The sequence below is a fragment of the Hetaerina americana genome, unplaced genomic scaffold (assembly GCF_022747635.1).
Source record: "Hetaerina americana unplaced genomic scaffold, ioHetAmer1.1.p SCAF_1, whole genome shotgun sequence".
NCBI classification, from domain to species: Eukaryota; Metazoa; Arthropoda; class Insecta; order Odonata; family Calopterygidae; genus Hetaerina; species Hetaerina americana.
Window position 1 is genome coordinate 59,387,857 of NW_027286069.1, and position 18,562 is coordinate 59,406,418.

Genomic DNA, 18,562 nt, shown 5'->3' on the forward strand with positions numbered 1-18,562 from the left:
GAAATGGGTAGTGTTTTAACCTCCATACGAGCTTAACATTATGGTCAATTGATTATCCCGCTCACTATGGCAACATAAACAATGGCTAAACGTTATCTAGTATGTTGTGGACGTTAATGTCGTCAGTAAACCACAAGTATTATGGTCCTGTATTATAATTGAAGTGTGCTGAAACGAAGCAGTTTATACTATTGGCGAGTTTATATCGGAGAACATTTTATTTTTAACGGTGGGATTCCCGCGTATGTTCTTCCAAAATGACACAGCTTGCTGCGCCTGGGAAGTAGTAGGGAATATCTGAGACAATTCGATCCTTATAATAAGGGAATGAGGTGTTGTTTATATTTTCTGAATCTTGCTACAGTTTGAGTGATGCTTGATTCTGGTGCGAAGTTTCTTGCGATATTTTTATTTGGCCAAAATAAATGTTATGGAAGATAGTGGAATTGATAGTGACCCGAAACAACAAAAGTTGCGAGAAGACGATAAATTGTTTTCGGTAAATATTCTCTAATTCCGGGTATTGTCGAGTTACGAGTTATTCCTCTTATCATTTGAAATGTTCATAAATTTTGTATTTATGTTTACATTCCGTATATATGATATATTAACGCCAAGATATTCGCAATTATGTTTGCGCTGAAATCCGGTTATTTTAATTTTATTTTCAGGCCAGCAGTGACAGTTCTGCATGCAGTACAACAATCGGGACACCAAAAAAGAAAAATGTGAAAGAGTTGCACAAAAAACTGGGTATGTGGCTTATATTGTTAGTTAATTTCAAAGTATCAATTGCGTACATCGCTATGAACTAAGTGATTACTTCGTTTAATTTCCTCTTCCAACCGCAAATAGGCAGTTTGTTTAAAGCCGTTTTATACCTGGCCTCAAAGAATTTAAGGAATGCTAGAGTAAACTCTTCTTAAGTTCCCTTAATAAATTCATTTCATATCGTGCAAGTTCCCATTTATAGTATAATATGTTATAGTATACTTAGTAACATCTCATTATTTTTGTATTCCCCACATTACCTGAAAAATGTGAGAATAATGTAACTAATCCCAGAATGACCTAGAAAGCGATAGCATCTCTTTAGTTAATTTTGAAGGGTTAATCTGGTGGGCGTTGGGGGATTCAAGTTCTATGATTTCATGATTTTTAGCCGAGACTTGAAACTAATGCAATAGACCCTTGATAGCTTGATTTTGAACTGTTGAGCCGAATTTGTGAAAACCATCCCATTTTCATTCATAATCAGCTCGTTTATGGTACCATATTGATAAACAGATTTTGGCAGTTCACCATCACTAAATGGAGTATGCTGAGAAATTACCGTAATATTAAATATTTTGTCCAGTGATTTGCGTACACAAATATGAGATACATGAAAATAATAAGTACATGCTCATTCAAACATATTACAGTATACCTGGCTTTTTCAGGTACAAAGCATGAACAAATGAATAGATTTAGACCTGTAGAATGTGACACTTGGGTATGATTTTTCTTATCTAAATTCATCTTTTTCATAAACTTGTGGGCCTTAAAGTAATATCTTTGGTAGAAGGACTATACTGGAGGAAAATAATACCTCTAATGTCAGTGTACTGAAAAGTGAGGCGTGAATGTAATCCTGGGTTATCAAAATAATCTTACCTAAAAGAGTTTTATTTTGTCTTCAGAAGGGTAGTAAATATATCGCTGTTCATTTTTACATTGCATTACCGTCTGATGAGTGAAATATACCCAGACCAAACAGACTCGGACCTTATTTAAATGTGGAAATTGGAAAGGTTACTTATATGGGTCATAATTAGCAGTTTCAACGTTCTTTATGTGTTTTATAATACTTAAATGCAGAATTAAATTTATAATTTCGCTGTAATATACATTTTAAACTGGAAGTTTGTTTATGGGGTGGTTTAAAAGTACATCTGAGGAACATGATATGTTTTCTTTATGAGATTGTTTTAGTCCTAGAAGGTTAAGGAAATTTATTGTAGATTCTTAATATTTAGAGGTTTTAGAAGTAATACATGTCTACATTTTATGTGAAGATTTCAAGTACAAGAATTGGTTAACTGCATAGTTTTGTTCTTGAGAAGCAGTGAAACAACTCAGTGACTTAGTCTTTCAATGCATATTGACTTTTTAATCCTAGGTTTTGTTGTATCCCATCATCACCAAGCCTTTTAAGCTCATACAACAAAACCATGAACAAAACCGTGACAAATAAAATGATGCAGAAAAAATATGTAGAAATAATAAGCTACTGTGGTCTCATTAAGGAGAAGTCCCATAAAGTAGTGGTAGATACGAGTAAGTTTTTATGATATAGTTGTAATAATAAAAATCAAATGATAATATAAAAATCTTTCATCATCACCATAAAAATCTTTTGTGTCTTGTGCAGTGCCTCTCCTTTTTTACTTTCTTTTTGCGTATTAATGTTTGGCTTTTCTTGAAGAGATTAGGCAATGCGCTGCTTGTGCCCTGTGAATGCTCATCATCATTTCAGTGGCATCATAATCAAGGTTGCTACTATAAGGGGTAGTAGTTCATTAATATGCTCATTTGGGTATCATTCTTTTAATTTGCTGGAGTATCCTCTATAATCTTTTCATTTGGGGAAAAAACCTAGACATCAGTAGCTTAGAAATGTTAAGTAAATTCAGATATAAAGGACTGTGGTGAAATTGATTATTACATTAATTTGCATGTATCTATTTTTCATATTTTTAAGAACGTAGAATTGAGCAAGCAAAGAAAATACATGTGAAAGGACTGCGTGATCATGAGTCTAGGCGTGGTCTCATTCCAATCCAGAGGCTTTCCATACCCAGCAAAAACAGTACCCTGGGTATTCCAGTTGGTGGTTCTGGTGGCGGAAGTGGGTTAGGTGTAGATGGGCCCTCAGTTTTAGGAGGATCCAAAGACAATATTAACCTCCTGCAATTGAAGAGAGAGAATCAGCCTCTGGTTGAGTGGGATACTGATGAAAGGTGAGTTATTTTAATGTGGATTATAATATCCATAAACACAGATTAATTTGAATCCTATTTTGAAATTTTTTTCTGAAATATTGAAACAGTAGTAATCAATCCAAAGATTGATATAATGGGTGATGATTGAGTTCATCTCTTCCTTAGGGTAATGAATAAGGGCTCACACAACAGGTTAGGAGGGCTATTTTCTTTACCTGCGCTACCTCCAGTTTGCCAGGAATATTTGGTACCTTAAAAACTAATACAGCCCAAGTAAAGCTGAGGGTTTTCAGAGTCACATAGATTTGAAGCAGATCCTCTGATTCAAATTGGGTCAGCAGCTAAATTCTTTATCCACTAGGCTTTTTCACACAGCAGTACTAGAAGCTTATTTTCAGCTTTGGATATCCATATGATCCATAAAGTCAAGTGTACATATCACTTGTAAAATGCTTTTCCACGTGTAGCTTTTTCTGCATTTCAAAGCTTGTTTTGTGATTGTTAAAAAATATTATATTTTTTTCCAATTTCAACTAAATGAAAAAAAATGTGATTTGAAAATGAGGTATTCTATTTTGGGGTTGCACTTACACCACCTTATCATGATGAGTTTTTATACTCACCTTAAGTATTAACAAAGAAACCACCTTTACCCATATGTTTAAATACTTTGTTGATAACTGAAGACTCATTGGCCCCAGTTTCTCATGGTTGGTTAGTAGACTGTTAAAATAAGGGTGATCCTACAGTTTAATTCACATAATTATTATGTGGTACACCCTTAATTTAATTTGTTTAGTGTTGCATTTACCAGGCAAAATAATTATGGGGGAAATCCAATGAAACTTAGTGTACAATTTGATTTATTAAAAAAATTGAGATTTTGAAAATGAGAATGGCGATGAAAAATTTTCATCTTTGACACAAAGGTCCACTGGAGAAATGATCGCTGGCTCCCCCATGACCCCAAGGACGTCTCGATTGTTGCTCGAACAAAATTTCCGGCTAGTGTTCGCATCCTAGGTGTGGTGTCCATTGAGGATGATATCATGCCACCAAATTTCTTTGAAGAGGTTCAAACTATGACTAAAGAAGTCTATCTGCAAATTTTGAAGAATATCGCCAAACCGTGGTTAGTAACAGTGGCCTCAGAGAGACAATATGTCTTTCAACAGGATGGTGCACCAGCTCATACAAGTCTTATAGTCCAAAACTGGCTCTCAGATAACATTGACATGTTCTGGTCAAAGGAGTTCTAGCCCTCGAACAGACTGGACTTTGACCCCCTTGACTATTATGTTTGGAGCATAGTCGAAAGAGTTACCAATAAGACGAGGCACCCTAATGTCGCATCTCTAAGCACCACTATCGTAGCAGCATTCGCAAATATAGACGGTGCTGTTTTGAAGAGTGCATGCGATGGATTCAGGAGTAGATTGGAGGCGGTCATTGCAGCTGAAGGGGGTTACATTGAGTAATGTTACTCTTGACAGATACCACTACTTTTATGTCAAAGGATTTTCATTAATTTGTATTTTAAAAAAATAAATTTGCTTTTAAACAGAAGTTTCATTTGTCTGGATTTAAGTGGCGTACCCTGCATATATAACTGTGGACCATATAGGTGGGGGTATCATTTTTAAGTAATTATTACCAAGAAATAATGGAAATATCTGGATAAAATTTATTCTGCATATTAATGAATGGTAATAATAATATTTTATTCATCCAAGACACTGCCCTGTAATAATACTGGCAAGTGTATAGTACATGTTAAGTAAAAAGTTTACATTTACAGAAAATATTATAACTTTGGCCTCAAGTATTCGTTGACGCTATAAAAACACTTATCAATGAGGTATTCCTGGACTCTTTGCGGATTACTTTGCTCATATCAAAGAAAATACTGAAAACCTTATTTTTAAAGTCAATCTCTAGAAATATGTAATTTACAGCTTCAAAAAGAGCAAGATTTGTTGACTTCCCCTGGCGGAAACCAAACTGATGAACAGCTAGTACATTTTGATTTTCAAGATATTTTGTCTTTTACAGGAAACACTCTCAAGAATTTTACCAAATTAGGAAATTATTGATATGGGTCTGTAATTATTTAAATCTTTTAAATTGATCCTTATGTATGTAATGTTGCAAATTACATCTATTGATGTTGATTTTTTTGTTTCATGAAGATATAGATAGAAGTAACTTGCAGTATTGCAGGCTCCCATTGGGATTATGTTCCATTAACGGAAAGGTTATAGTGCCCAGCAAATCCACAATGAAATGATGGGTATTTATGGAGATGATAGCCTGTCATATGACACAGTTTTATGGTAGAAAAGGAATTTTAAAACTGGCCCAATGTCCCTTACAGACAATTAAGAGAAGTGGAGGACCATCACTCACGGAAAATGCTGCCCTAGTGAAAAAAGTTTGAGAATAAAACTTTATCTTATTTGACTGAAGGGCAACCATCCATCATATGTCCAAATAATCATGAAGGAGACTGATCTTAGTTATGGCAGTGTGTCGAAAATTATTCATGAAGAACTGCACATGTCAAAGGTGCCAGCTGGGTTCCACGACTACGGACTCCTTTTCAGAAGCAAACATGGCACAACCTGCAATGAGAACCATGGCGTGTCCAGCAACCCAAGTGATGTGGCTTTGAAATTTTGCCAGATCTGCCTTCTTCTCCCAGTCGTGCCCCAAACAGCTGTTTCTAATTCCCAGGATTCAAAAAACCTGTGTGGGGTTGGAGAGTTGACAACACAAATGACATCATTCATAAGGTGGAAAAATGGTTTTTGTTGTAATTGGCTAAGTTCTACAATGATGACCTTCAAAACATCAAGAAAAGCTTGGAGAAATGTATCACTCTGAATGGTGGCAATTTAGAGGAGTGTTAAGAATCACATATAAAATATTAATTTCTATGTCAATTATTTTTTAGTAATGAGTGAAAGTTTACTGTGCTCCCTCGTATTTTCAAGTATACATGTATTATGTGAACATATTGACGCAGCTATGCAAGTTTTTAGACTAGAGTTATGGCATGCAGATATGTTTGTATGCATGTTAACCCTCTTGAAAGTTTAAGGATTAATTTGATTTGGCCTGGGCTTTAATTTCAATGCCATACTCATGGAGTACAGTTTCTCTGTAGAGAGTGGGGGTTGACAGTGGTATGAGGACATCCTTCTGTGGTTGAATGACTGCCAACAAATGCTGCTTAGACATAAACTTCATAATTAAGATGCAGTTTTCTATTATTTTGTGTAAGGATTTACTGGGTTCCGGGATCCTGCCTTTCTCTGTTTATATTTTGGTCTATTCATATACAAATCATTTAAGGATCACTTGACATTTTTGGACCCCTTATTCACTCTTCTAATGAATTCTCATGGAAATCTTTTTAGATTAGAATAGTAAAGAAAACAGCTGAGCCAGGCTATCAAATAAGGCTGAAGTTTCAAATTGGATTATAGTTATATCTAATTTTGTACTCAGCTAAGTTTGGCCTTCTGACTAATGACCTGAGAGTAAGGTCTCTGGCAAACAGGAGAAAAGGAAATTTTTTAAAACTTGAAGTTTTGATGTTTTTCATTTTGAAAATAATATGGATAATATATTTAACAATGGCACTGCATTGAAGTATTCAGATATAAAACTGGTTATTCCTAAATAATAATAATTCAGTTTTGAGTTGAAATTTATTAAAAATCTAACATTTTATTTCACCGTCCTTTGCATTTGTTCTTCAGCATCTCTACTAGAAACTTCATAAGCCTACTTCCTATACAAATTGTCTGGAAATCCTCTTCATGTATCATTCTACATGGAGGACATTGTGTTCTAATTACAGTCTATTGTTTTTCAGTGAAGAAGAAATACATTTTTTCCCAGTCTCTTCCTCTGCTGGTAAAGGAAATATCCCCATGGGGAGACAGGTTCTGACTGACACATTCTCTATAGAAGGTCTAGATCTTTCCGGTGAAGAGGAAGAGGAGGAAGATGAGGATGATGAAGATGACCTCAATTTGGTTCCTCCAAAATTACATTACCAATCATGTACATGCTGTGTTCTGCCTGTTACCTGTGGCTGTGCCATTATGTAAATTTCTGTTGATCAAAACATATATTTCTACATATGTTGCATAAAAAGTTTTGCTACGGTTAAATTGGCCTAAAAAAGACAATTTTTATGACTGTGAGATCAGTATTAGTATTGGACTTCTCGACTGCCAGAAGTTAATGTTAAGTTTGATGCATTTATGAGTTTTTTCGTATTGTACCATGCTAGAGTTATGTCTATTATAATCTAAAGCACATTTATCTACCCTTGGAGGTAGGCATGTTCCTAATTTGATTTTTATTCAGTAATTGTCTTGAAATTACAATGGGAGTTTGAATCAATGAATGAATCTTTTGTCAAGGGATTAAATAGCCTGGGCCACTAATTTTACATATCTCCTTTCATGTATTTAATGTATGTATTCGTGAATAGCTTTTAAGAAAGTATTCAAATGCTTACTTCCCTAGTCATACCGGCTTTCATGTGGTACTATGTCATCATTGTTGTCATATTAAAAGTCAAAGTGCCAAGTTTTCTTTCCTATTACTGAATGTTACTATTTTCATTACAGATGTGTGATAATGGGGTTATTGGGAGATGATGCCACAAATGGGTGTTTTTAATATATATATATATATATATATATATATATATATATATATATATATATATACATATATTATGTATATATATATATATATATATATATATATGTATATATATATATATATATATATATATGTATATATATATATATACACACACACATATAGAAATAAAGTGACAATGATGTCAAATTTATTTGTCTCTTGTTGTGCCTGATGCATGTCAGTAAGATAGGGTAAGTGTTGTTGTACATAAGAATGGCCCACCGAAATTTGGCGACAACACTTCACGTAAAAGTTTTAGCTGAGAAAAATTTTAATTATTTGGAGGAGTGATATGATGTAATCAAATAGCAAATAGTGTGGATTATGAGAGAAGAGAATTTAAAAACGTAAAGGGAGATTTTAGGCAACTTTATCTTGAATGTGTAATGGTAGTGGCGTGTGCTTAGGTGGGAAAACTGTGATAAGAGTGCAGAAACATGAAGTGAGTGGTGTGTTAGCAGCAGTATCTTGGTTTTTTGTGTGATTTCTTTATATTATAAAAATCACCCAAACATTCATGATACTGTATGAATCAGCATGCACTCTCAGAAATCTCAAGTGTTTGTCAGGTGATGATATCTTCTCCAAGATTAGCTCAATTGGGTGTTGTTAATCAATCTTTAAATTATCCTAAAAATAAATCCAGAAAGAAACAAAATGAAATCGGGCAAGTTTTTTCTTATCGACTATTTTCATGGTTTCTCTTCAAAATTCTCTCCAATAATATGCAATAGAAACTTGCAGAAAAAAATTACTGATTATACTGGTCAGCTCATGAAATGAGATAAACTTATAAAATAGTAAAAATGCAATCTGAGATGATTGAAAGTAGAATGATTTGTGCAATACAAATTATTTTTCTGCCCAGTTTTAGTCCATCTAAAAGATATTTGACTTCAGAATTTTTGTTGGGCTTATAGCACATCAAAATTGATTTCAGTTAAAATTAGTATGCATGCTATTAATAATTCTTCTCAGTGGCAACACTTGAACATGGCTACTTTTTATTGGTGTTTCTCTATCTTTTCTTGTCTATAGGGAAAAACACTTTTATTAAAGGAAACATTATAAGGTCCGTACAAAAAAGATGTGACGTCTATGTGTGAACTGCTTGTCAGATAACAGTCAGGTGTTACCTTCTAGTGGCAGTGAGAAGTAAAACACGACTTGTTCACGGCCCTACCTCGACTTGTATCCGCACAACAGCAGTGCCTATCTGAGTTTGCCCACCCTTTCTGTACAAATTCTGGTGTCAGTGAGAATGAAGGTGTTAAAGAAGCAGCACATATGCATTGAATTTTGTTTTAGCCTCAAGAAAAGTGCATCTGAAACTTATGCAATGATTCAAGAGGCATTCAGCAATGAATCTATGAGTTGGATACTGTATTTTGTTGGTACAACTACTTCCAATCTGGATAAACCTTGACCGCTGAAGATCCAAGAATTGGATGACCAATGACATCAACAAATGATGCCCACTTCAACAGTGTAAATGATTTAGTGCATGCAAACTATTGGTTAACTGTCAGGGAGATTGCCAATGAAGTTGACCGGGTGGGACTGTGTTTCAGCATTTTGACAAATTTTGGCCGTGCAGTGTGTTTCGTCTAAATTGTGCGGTGAGTGAAAACATCTTGACATTAGCCAATAACTGCTCGATCATTCAATCGACAGCTGAAACTTCTTAGAAACAATTTATACAGGTGATGAAATCTAGGTATATGGTTATGGTATTGAAATCAAAGCCCAATTTTCACAGTGGAACAAGGCATCTTCCTCATGACCCAAAAAAGCTTGGATGTGGTGATCCAATGTGAAGGTGATGTTGATTGTTTTCTTCAATGAAGAAGGGATTGTTCATTATGAACATGTCCTCAAAGGACAAACAGTGAATGGCAGAACTATATAGAGGTTATGAGAAAATTAATGCCATGCCATGTTCCAGAAGAGACCACAAATGTGAAAAAACAAGTCTTGGTGCTTTCATCACAACAACACACTGACTTACACATCATTGATTGTTACCAAGTTTTTGGCCAAAAACAGCAAACTGGTGTTTCCATAGCCTCCTTACTCTCCAGATCTTGCTCCACTGGACTTTCCTAGGTTGAAATCCACCTTGAAAGGACACTGATTTGAAACTGTTGAAGACATCCAACAAAATTGTACCGCAAACTTAAAGGCTATTCTGAATGAAGCATTTCAAGTTCAAAAGCTGGAAAGAAACATTGGGAGCATTATATTGGCAGCCAAGGGCTATATTGTGAAGGAGATAAGCATGATTAAACGATAACAAATAAAATAAAGTATTTATTCAAACAGTCTTATCTTTTTATGAACAGATCTTGTGAATTTCCCTTAAATGGCACCAAATTGCTCTTCTTTAATTCATTTACACTTCATGCACTAGTCACTTGAATTAGATCAAAACCTCTGGATCCTGGTAAATTCTGAAATTTTTTCTTTTGTTTTGCATACATTAACCAGGAAGACCTAGCAAAGGAAAGTTTTGATTTGAAATATTTGGATGGTGCATTTTCTATTTTATTTGAAGATTCCTGGTGAACCTAGCACTGGTACGGTTCTTCACAGCTTACTATTGTCATTATTTCCAAAGGCCTTTTAAAAATACCTCTCTGATCCAGTTACACCTTAGAGGAATTGAGGTAAAATAAAATTTTATGAGCAATTTAGGTGTGACTTGCTTCACTCTTGCTCAAAGCTTCCTTCCTCTCCTTGTCATATTCTAACTTAAATAAGCATTGCAAATATTGTTCACTTGATATCCTGACTCAGATTTTCAGTAATTAATAACCAAACCTTTGGATTACATTTTTGTTCAGCTAGATATTTGCACTGGTTTCTTTTTCCAATTTTTAGAAGAGATTTTGATAAGAAAAATTTTCCCTGAGAACCATGTAAACACAACAGTTGAATAATCAGTTAATTTCTTAAGGCAAATTAAAGTAATATTATATGAAATTTATTCAATGAAGAAATGTGCAAGTATAGGAATGGTTGTTTGATCAGAACATTTGGCAAAATAGGAAGTATTAGGAATTTTGATTTGCGATTAATAGAATGGTATAATTTTGAGTGGAAAAAATCATTGAATTTCCTGTAAAAATGTGTGAGGTATGCTGATTTTTGAATACCGGGTTTTGCATCTATCTTCGTAAATATTTCAAAATGATGAAAAAAGCTGTCCGAGAGATTTTGAGGAGCATAATCAAGATGGAGTTAAATGTTTGAGGTTGTAACTTAACTTTAAACATGGAGGTGGAAAAATATTGAGGATATGAGAAATTTGTTGCAAAAATTATGGAAATATGGTAAACTAAAGTATGGTTATGTAAAGCATCAGTAGCCATGGTGTAGCATGTGAATTTGGCTGATCTAAAATAAGTAGTTGGTTTGCTTGCTTTTTCAGTACCTCTGTCATTTATTTGTAATTGGTATTATACCATTTAAGGTAGGTTTAGGATGATACACTGAAAAGTGAGAAATATCTTTGCTTTTCACAAAACACAACCTGACATCCAATGTTGCAATAAACCTCTCTTCAATTCCACATTTCCTTCCTTCATTTTGTGCAACATGCCTGTCCTTTTCCTATCACTTCCTTGCTTTCTCCTCTATCACAATCTTCAACGTTCTACCACATATCTAAATGCTTTTAATGAAAATCCTTCCGCCAAATAAGTACCATCCATTTTTCCTCCCTCCTTTGGATTTCTCTTAACAATCTCCTTCCCTTCATCACCAAGCCTTGCACTTATTTGGTTTCATTTCTGTCCAATTCATCTTTTCCATCCTTCTCCACACCCTCGTTTCAAATGCCCCCTATCTATGTATGTTTTCATGATTCAATGGATACATTTCATGCTGTTCAAAACCTAACTCCATATCATAGTTTGAATGAACTTTTCCTTGATGCACTTAATCAACGTCCCTGTCATCTATTCCCTTCTATTTGTGAAAGCTTTGTTGTGCAATGAATCTTCATCTTATGTTCCTACTACCGTGACTATTTTGGCCCAAAATACTTCCAAGATAGACATACTATTACACCTGCTCTAATTTAATAACTCCTATTTTAGTGTTTGACTTAGTTTTCCTCTTCCTTGCAAACCTCACTGCCTTATTTTCTAAATTTACATTGGTTGTCATCCCATATCTATTACACTGGTTTTCTAATGCCCTAAGCAATGCTTGTAAACTGAGCTTGATCATAACTGATTTTATGAATTCCCTGCTGACTTTCATTTCTAGCTCCAGTGGTACTGGTGCCTCTTTTCCCTTTTGTACCACATGCATGTCTTTGAATAGCATAGGTGATAATGGAATCCCCTGTGTTACCCCTTAAAATGAGACTACCCATCCAGACTTTCTATCCACCAATCACACCTCAGCATTCTGAGATAGTCACAGGTTATGTGTAAGTCACCTATCCCTCCAATTTACTCTTATTTTATGCAATATACTCATTAATTCTAACCTATTTATTCAACTGAACGCCACCTCAAAATCTATAAATTGAATAAATGCATCCTATTTTATTCTGTCCCTCCTTATTAGTGACCTCATGCTGCTATACCATCATGCATGGCTCTTCCCTTCTTGAACCCAAACTGATCAACTCAGCTGTGCATTAGATTAAACAAATTGTTCGATTGTCCTTGCATATGGCTCTTCCCTTTTTTGGGATGAGAACTAACACTGATTTGACAAAACTTCTGGCCTAATTCATCCTTCATATAAGCCCATAAAAACTCTTTGACACGAAAATCTCGTATTTAGGCTGGTTTCTTCTCCGTGTTTCCGACACTTCGGCCTCGGAAATCCGTTTCACAACTATCACGTGCGATCCACACATTCACGCTTTGAATAATGAATAAAAGGTACTGCAAGTCGTGTTTCACTTAAAAAACGCGGTGTTTTTTCATCAACTGCGGAAATTATCGTTTAAACTGTATAAAACATTTATATTCGTAGTGCCCCAAAGTAGCTCAAATCAACCTGGCGCTCTGGTTTGTTAGTCTGTCCTCCCTGGGCACCACGTATTTATTACCTTGGCCGTGGGGCGGCGCTGGCGTAACTCCTGCTGGTGATATGCGCGCGAATCTGCCCAGACAGTTCTTCGTCCGAATCGCAGCTGACACTTGGAGCGCGGAGGACTAGATCGTTTGGCCCCGTCACTGCCGCGGTCGGCCCCGCTGCATTCCCTCCTCCCTAAATCGGTGGTGTCTCAGGAACCCTGCCTCCCTCCCAAAAAAATCCCCTAATTTCCCTCTTCTGGCCCCAGCCCCCACTGGAAAAAAACTACCCTCGCAAGGAGGCTGAGGCGATGAGCTTCCTTCTCCTCAACCTCCGAGTAAGTTTCCTCTTCCCGTGCACCAAAGCAGCCGTCACGAAAACCGCGGCTGTCTTCGGATCTGCTGAACAAGTGCCCTTGGAGGTCTTCATCGGCTCCTGCCCGGTGCGATGTCCGTCCGCAGTCTTTACAGGAGGGCTTCCGGGTGAGTCCTGGTTTAACGGAAGGAAAATATTTACGCATGTGTCTCTGGGGTACGGAATATTTAGTGAGGACGGGAAGACGAAAACAAGACTTCGTTGGTATTGTGACAAATTTTGTTCTGTGACAAGAATGTTTCTCTACCGTATCTCCGACATGGAGAACTCCTTTTTGAAGTATCCGTTTCATTTACCTGGTCGTGGTTAGGAAGAAGGACATCCTACCGTTAGCCTTTGAAATGTATTGGAGGTGGAAATTGGATTTCAAATCTGGACAGGAGATTAAGTCCTATATTGCGGCCAACACCCTTTATTTCACGAGTGTTTGCTGTTTGCCTCCTCCTCCTCGGAGGCCTCTCCAAGAAAAAGAGTTTTCCTACTCCTCATCGACATTGAGGATAGTACGACTGGAACAATCGAAATTTATGAGATTGAACCCACTGGGGAGAAACATTTACGGCAACTCCTCCGTGGATTTTTGAGAAAATCTTTTGGTTTTGTGTCCTTGGTTTCTCCTTGGTCCGGTTGCATCGAATGGCTACTTCACTTTCCCCGGGCGCTGGCTTGCTAACCCTTTCCCCAACGAGTGAAAGATGTGCCGAGCTGAAATCCCCGTCACTATATTTACCTCTGTGATGTGATTGCGTGTGTGGGATTTGCCTGAGTATTGGACCTTTTTGCGCTATCCATTGGTGTTATGGGAGAAATATGTCTTCTCCTATTTTAGCCACAAGCTAGTTTTCCATAAATATCTTCGTGTGTTTCTAAGTTACGAAGTTATGGATGTCCAGTTTAACAGGCGAAACATTTTTTTTATATTATTGAGTAGCTATATATTTTGCAGAGAATTTGTCATTCAGAAGAGGGAAAATTGAAGAAAATGTCAGTACCATGTGACTTCTGTAAGAGTAGCTGGCGAGTTTTTGACAAGTTGTCTTTTAGAAATGCATGGGTTACAGTAGGGAAAATTTATTTTAGTGAATACCACACATTTTTGCCTAGTATTGAAACATTTTTAATATCAAGAGATGGCGATTAAGGTAGCGTTTAATTAAATTATGAGGAAGTGCAGGGAAGTTAGATGGAGAAAGGGATGTAGCAAATTTTAGTTGGGGGAGTGCCAGATTTTGTTGCTTTTACCTGCATTTTAATTTATCGTTATTTTGCGAAAGACATCTTGGGTGATACTATAACATAAGACTGCCTTAACTCTTTAATCATATGCTACTGACTAATATATTTTAGTATTTGCCAATTTTTGACTGTATCTAGTATTTAGTATGATGCGGAAGGTACAATGTCATATAAGCCAATAGACCAGGATCACAGGCGAATTCTAAATTTTGGCATTAACTGTGCCAGTTTTTTCTCATTATTCATACGCAATGAATTCAATTGATAGTAGGCGTGGCGACTATGGAATGGAAAAATTACTGAATAGTGAAAAAATCGAATTATTCCAGATTTAGAATAGTAATCATAACCGATCAAGATTAATTTAGCGTGAAGTATTATTAAATTTGTTCTATTATTCGGCAAAATAATTTCTGAACAAGAATTTTCTGAACTGCGTGCAGCCAACGTAGTCTGGAGTTACATGCTTCGGAATGCCTCTGTTCCAATCATGTTGCACAAACTTACACCATTATCAGGGATTGAGATCAGAGGGATACTTAAATCATCGACGATCCGAATTTCCTCCTGATCTCACTCTCTGAATCCCTCCCGTCGGGATCTTGGTGTTTGCAGTTGGATACGGAGAACTGCAGCCAACGTAGGCGGAAGTTTCGGGAGCGTCCTCTACAGAATCGAATTTCAACCCCGAATGCGGGGGAAGGGGACACCCTCGGCTCCCATTGGAGGAGACTGAAGGGTTGCGAGCCACCGTGGGAGGGCCACTCTGCCTCAGAGAACCCTGAGATGAGGTGACGTTGCATTATCGCGCCATTCTCATCCCCGAATAACCTTTCGGAGGGAGAAGATCCATGAGGAGACAGAGCCGAGAAGGGAGGGCGGCGACGTGTATATCTGGAGCACAGTCATCGAGTAATAGGTCTGGACACTTTCTCGTGCATTGTTGGACATTCGCATTCGAATGCAAAATCTAGTTACCAAAAAAAATATGCATGGCGTCATTGTCAGGTCCAATCATTCCTGTGTATTTTCTAGCAAGGTATACGGGCTGCAGGTTAATGTTGTGAATAATTATTTTTAGTTACACTGCGTTAATATCGTAAGGGAGTTCCATTTTTGTTTCTTCTGTCATTTTTATTGGTTGTAATTCGTTTTCAATAGATTTGCAGCATTTGAAAAACGGATCCAAAATTGTGTATGAGCAATAAAATACGATCATGGTTATGGCAAAATAATCCTAGTATCCATTACATGTCATCGATTCCTTCTCCGTTCTCACAATATACTATCGTGTTAAATCGATTACCCATCGAATGAATGGATTCGAGCACATCTATGCACCAGCCGTGGAACTAAAGCCTCACTTTTTCGCCTCACTACTAAGAAAACATGCTACGGGTCGAATCTATTTGTCTGCGATTGTGATGTGGAGGAAAACATTCTGGTGTTTATGTGCCTCTGAGAGCGCGTGCTCTCGGGAGGAAGGTTTGCAAGAGGTGAAAAAAGGCGGAAAAGGCTAGGTCACGTGATGCGAGCGCAACACGTACGAAAAAGATTTCGTCGTGAGCGGAAGATCCGTAGAAAAAACACCTGCTCCGTGCTTTCTCCCGTGCCCTCCCCATCCAAGGCACTCTCGCGTTTCCTTCGCCATTACGCTCGTAGAATTAATGAAACAAAGTGAATAATAAATAAAAACGAGTCTCGGCTACTTCGGACATGGATTAGGTGAATTAGTGGGGAGGGTCGAAAAGAAAGATACACGGCAGACTGGTGGAATTGATTCTTTCGCACCTCGTCCTGATGACTTCGCATTGACCGTGCCCTCACCGCCGGAGGCACTGGCGAGAGGCTATTTCTGAATCGAGCAGGTGCTTAAATTATTGAGGTAGGAGTGCTCGACTTCTTCCGACCTCCCCCCTGAATTTTTCCGCTTGATTTTTTTTCCACCCGCCCTTTCCTCATCCCCCTTTCCCTTCCTTCCCGTTTTCGAGCACGCGCCTCAGACCATTCCCATCAAACCCTCTCACCTCCCATTTTCCTTCCCACTGCGGGGGCGGGGATCTCGCCGACGTCGAGTGACTCCTCCCCCGTCACAGAAGAGCTTTTAGGAAGTCCTCTGTCTAGTTCTGTTCAAGGCGTTTGCTGTGCGCGCGCGGATCGTGATTCACATTCGAGAGCTACCTCCCCCCCCCCCCCAAGAAAAAATCAAACGATTGTCGTCGTCCCCACTCGTTGGGCCCATTCTCCGACATTTACCTTTGCCAACGATCAACAATCTGCGCACGATTTCAAGCGTGCGCCATTTTCGCAGGTATCGTTTCCGCCCGCAAATTTAGTGAATTCAGGGGGCGTGCCTAGCATCAGGACGGGCTGCGGCGTTAATTTGGCGTCTTCTCCTTTTGGAACGTGATTAGTTAATGGGATATATTCGGTGGCGCGCTACCTAATCTCGGTTCGACACGAGTACCCTCGCCGCAAGCTGGCGCCTGCGAAAACCGCCACCTCCCCCGTTAGTTCCTCTTTGCTTCGGTTGCGGGGAAGAGAAAAGGGCATCTGTTCATCGTCGTCCGCGGGACGCTTTGCCCCATCGGTTGTTGATCTTAAGGAGGAAGTATCTCTTCCGTTATGGGGAAAATTTTCACGGAGAATTCATTCTTATCGGTGTGGCGTCTAAGTCGTCCGATGCTCAAAATTGGAGTATACACACTCCCATCACATTACGGAATGAAATAAATGTGTGAAATGTGCTGAAATCACGATAGGAAGTGCACTTCGAGCGTGCAGCTTTTTTAAGATGTGTGCGAGCTGTTTTTCGCGTCGTATCGTGGAGGATAATTTAGGTGACGTGGGAGGCACTTAACCATGGACTGTGGAACGAATTACCAATTGTTGTTTATTTAACGGATAATCATGCTTAATCATCACCCAATCATACTTATCCCTCATTAATGTTGAAAATTGTTCCATGGGATAAATGTTTTATGGGGGATCGGGATTGGTGTGGTAGCTAACGTACTGGCTTCCCACCCAAAGGACCCGGGTTCGAATCCCAGAGGTGGCAGATATTTCTCAGTGGTATCCCGATCCTTACTTGAGGTGCTTTGTGGAGGGCACTTTGAATACGCTGCCCTTGGCGCCTTTCATTGAGAGTAGGCTGATGCCGACACTGGGTTTCTCTCCACCCTCTTAATCTTTTCCTGTCCCTCCCCAATGGCGCCAATGACCTCAGCTATCAGTCGCCTCCCCTAAAAACTAATATTTTATGAAGTCCAATGCTACTTGTCAAATGTATTTGTGAAGTTTCAAATGATCGATTTAGACAATATAAATTTCCGCATGTTACGAATGCTCCTTATTTGCCTTTACAAGTCCAAAATCGTGTTTGAATTAGTTCGGACAGTGAATACCATATGTTTTCATACATATCTCAAGCCTAACTCTGCCATGCGGTTGTACTATTTTAAGCGTTGCATTCGTGCGTTGTAATTTCAAGTCATTACTTAGCTTCATTTAGGTATTAATTCCCAGGGTGTCAGTTGTTAGAATGAACTTCCTGAGTCGTTGAGATAGTTAGTTTTCCAATGGAGGTGGATTTTTCAGTGATATTCCGGGTTGCATAACAACGCTGCATTCGTGTTGTGCAACCCGGAATGTCTCTTAAACTGGAGTTTGCGGGTTCGATTATCTCGTCGGTGAGTTTATCTCCACCTGCAGCTTGTACGCTAGTGTTTATGCCTTGTATAATCTCATCTTCACAATACGTTGTAACTAAAAATTCCAGACTTGTCGAATTTCGGAATAATGTTAAGTTAAAAAGAATGTCTGAGGTATTCATTAGTGGATCCTGTAATCTTAGTGGGCAGCAGAAGTTTAGTGTGTGTGTTAGTGCAAATGTCAATCATTAGTGTCACATTTCTTGATCACATGAATGGTCTGCCAGTACATAACCATTAGTTTGATAATACGATATGATCAGGGAGATTTATTCTTTTCTACTTACCTAGAATCCTGAACTGTGATATGATGATGCTACCATCCTTGGGCTAAGAAAGTTGTGATTGTTTGGTTTAAGAGTGGTCAGCTTTGATTTCATACACATCTGTATTCATGCTGGCTGTAATAATAATATGGGTTTACTATTTCAGTGCAAATTACTACTACAAAGTACACCTGAATATTCTCAAAATATTTTCATATTCTTTTCT

The 18,562-nt window shown here is 37.8% G+C and overlaps 1 protein-coding gene across 1 annotated transcript; it reads left to right on the forward strand.

Annotated features, from left to right (window-relative positions):
- The first annotated feature begins 96 nt into the window (after positions 1–96).
- LOC139685790 (uncharacterized) lies at positions 97–7,686 on the forward strand. The gene is made up of 4 exons (XM_071582910.1): positions 97–499; positions 672–753; positions 2,744–3,002; positions 6,865–7,686. Exons 1-4 carry the CDS (start codon positions 431–433, stop codon positions 7,100–7,102), a joined length of 648 nt encoding a protein of 215 aa, XP_071439011.1. The 5' UTR covers positions 97–430; the 3' UTR covers positions 7,103–7,686.
- The last annotated feature ends 10,876 nt before the right edge of the window (positions 7,687–18,562 follow it).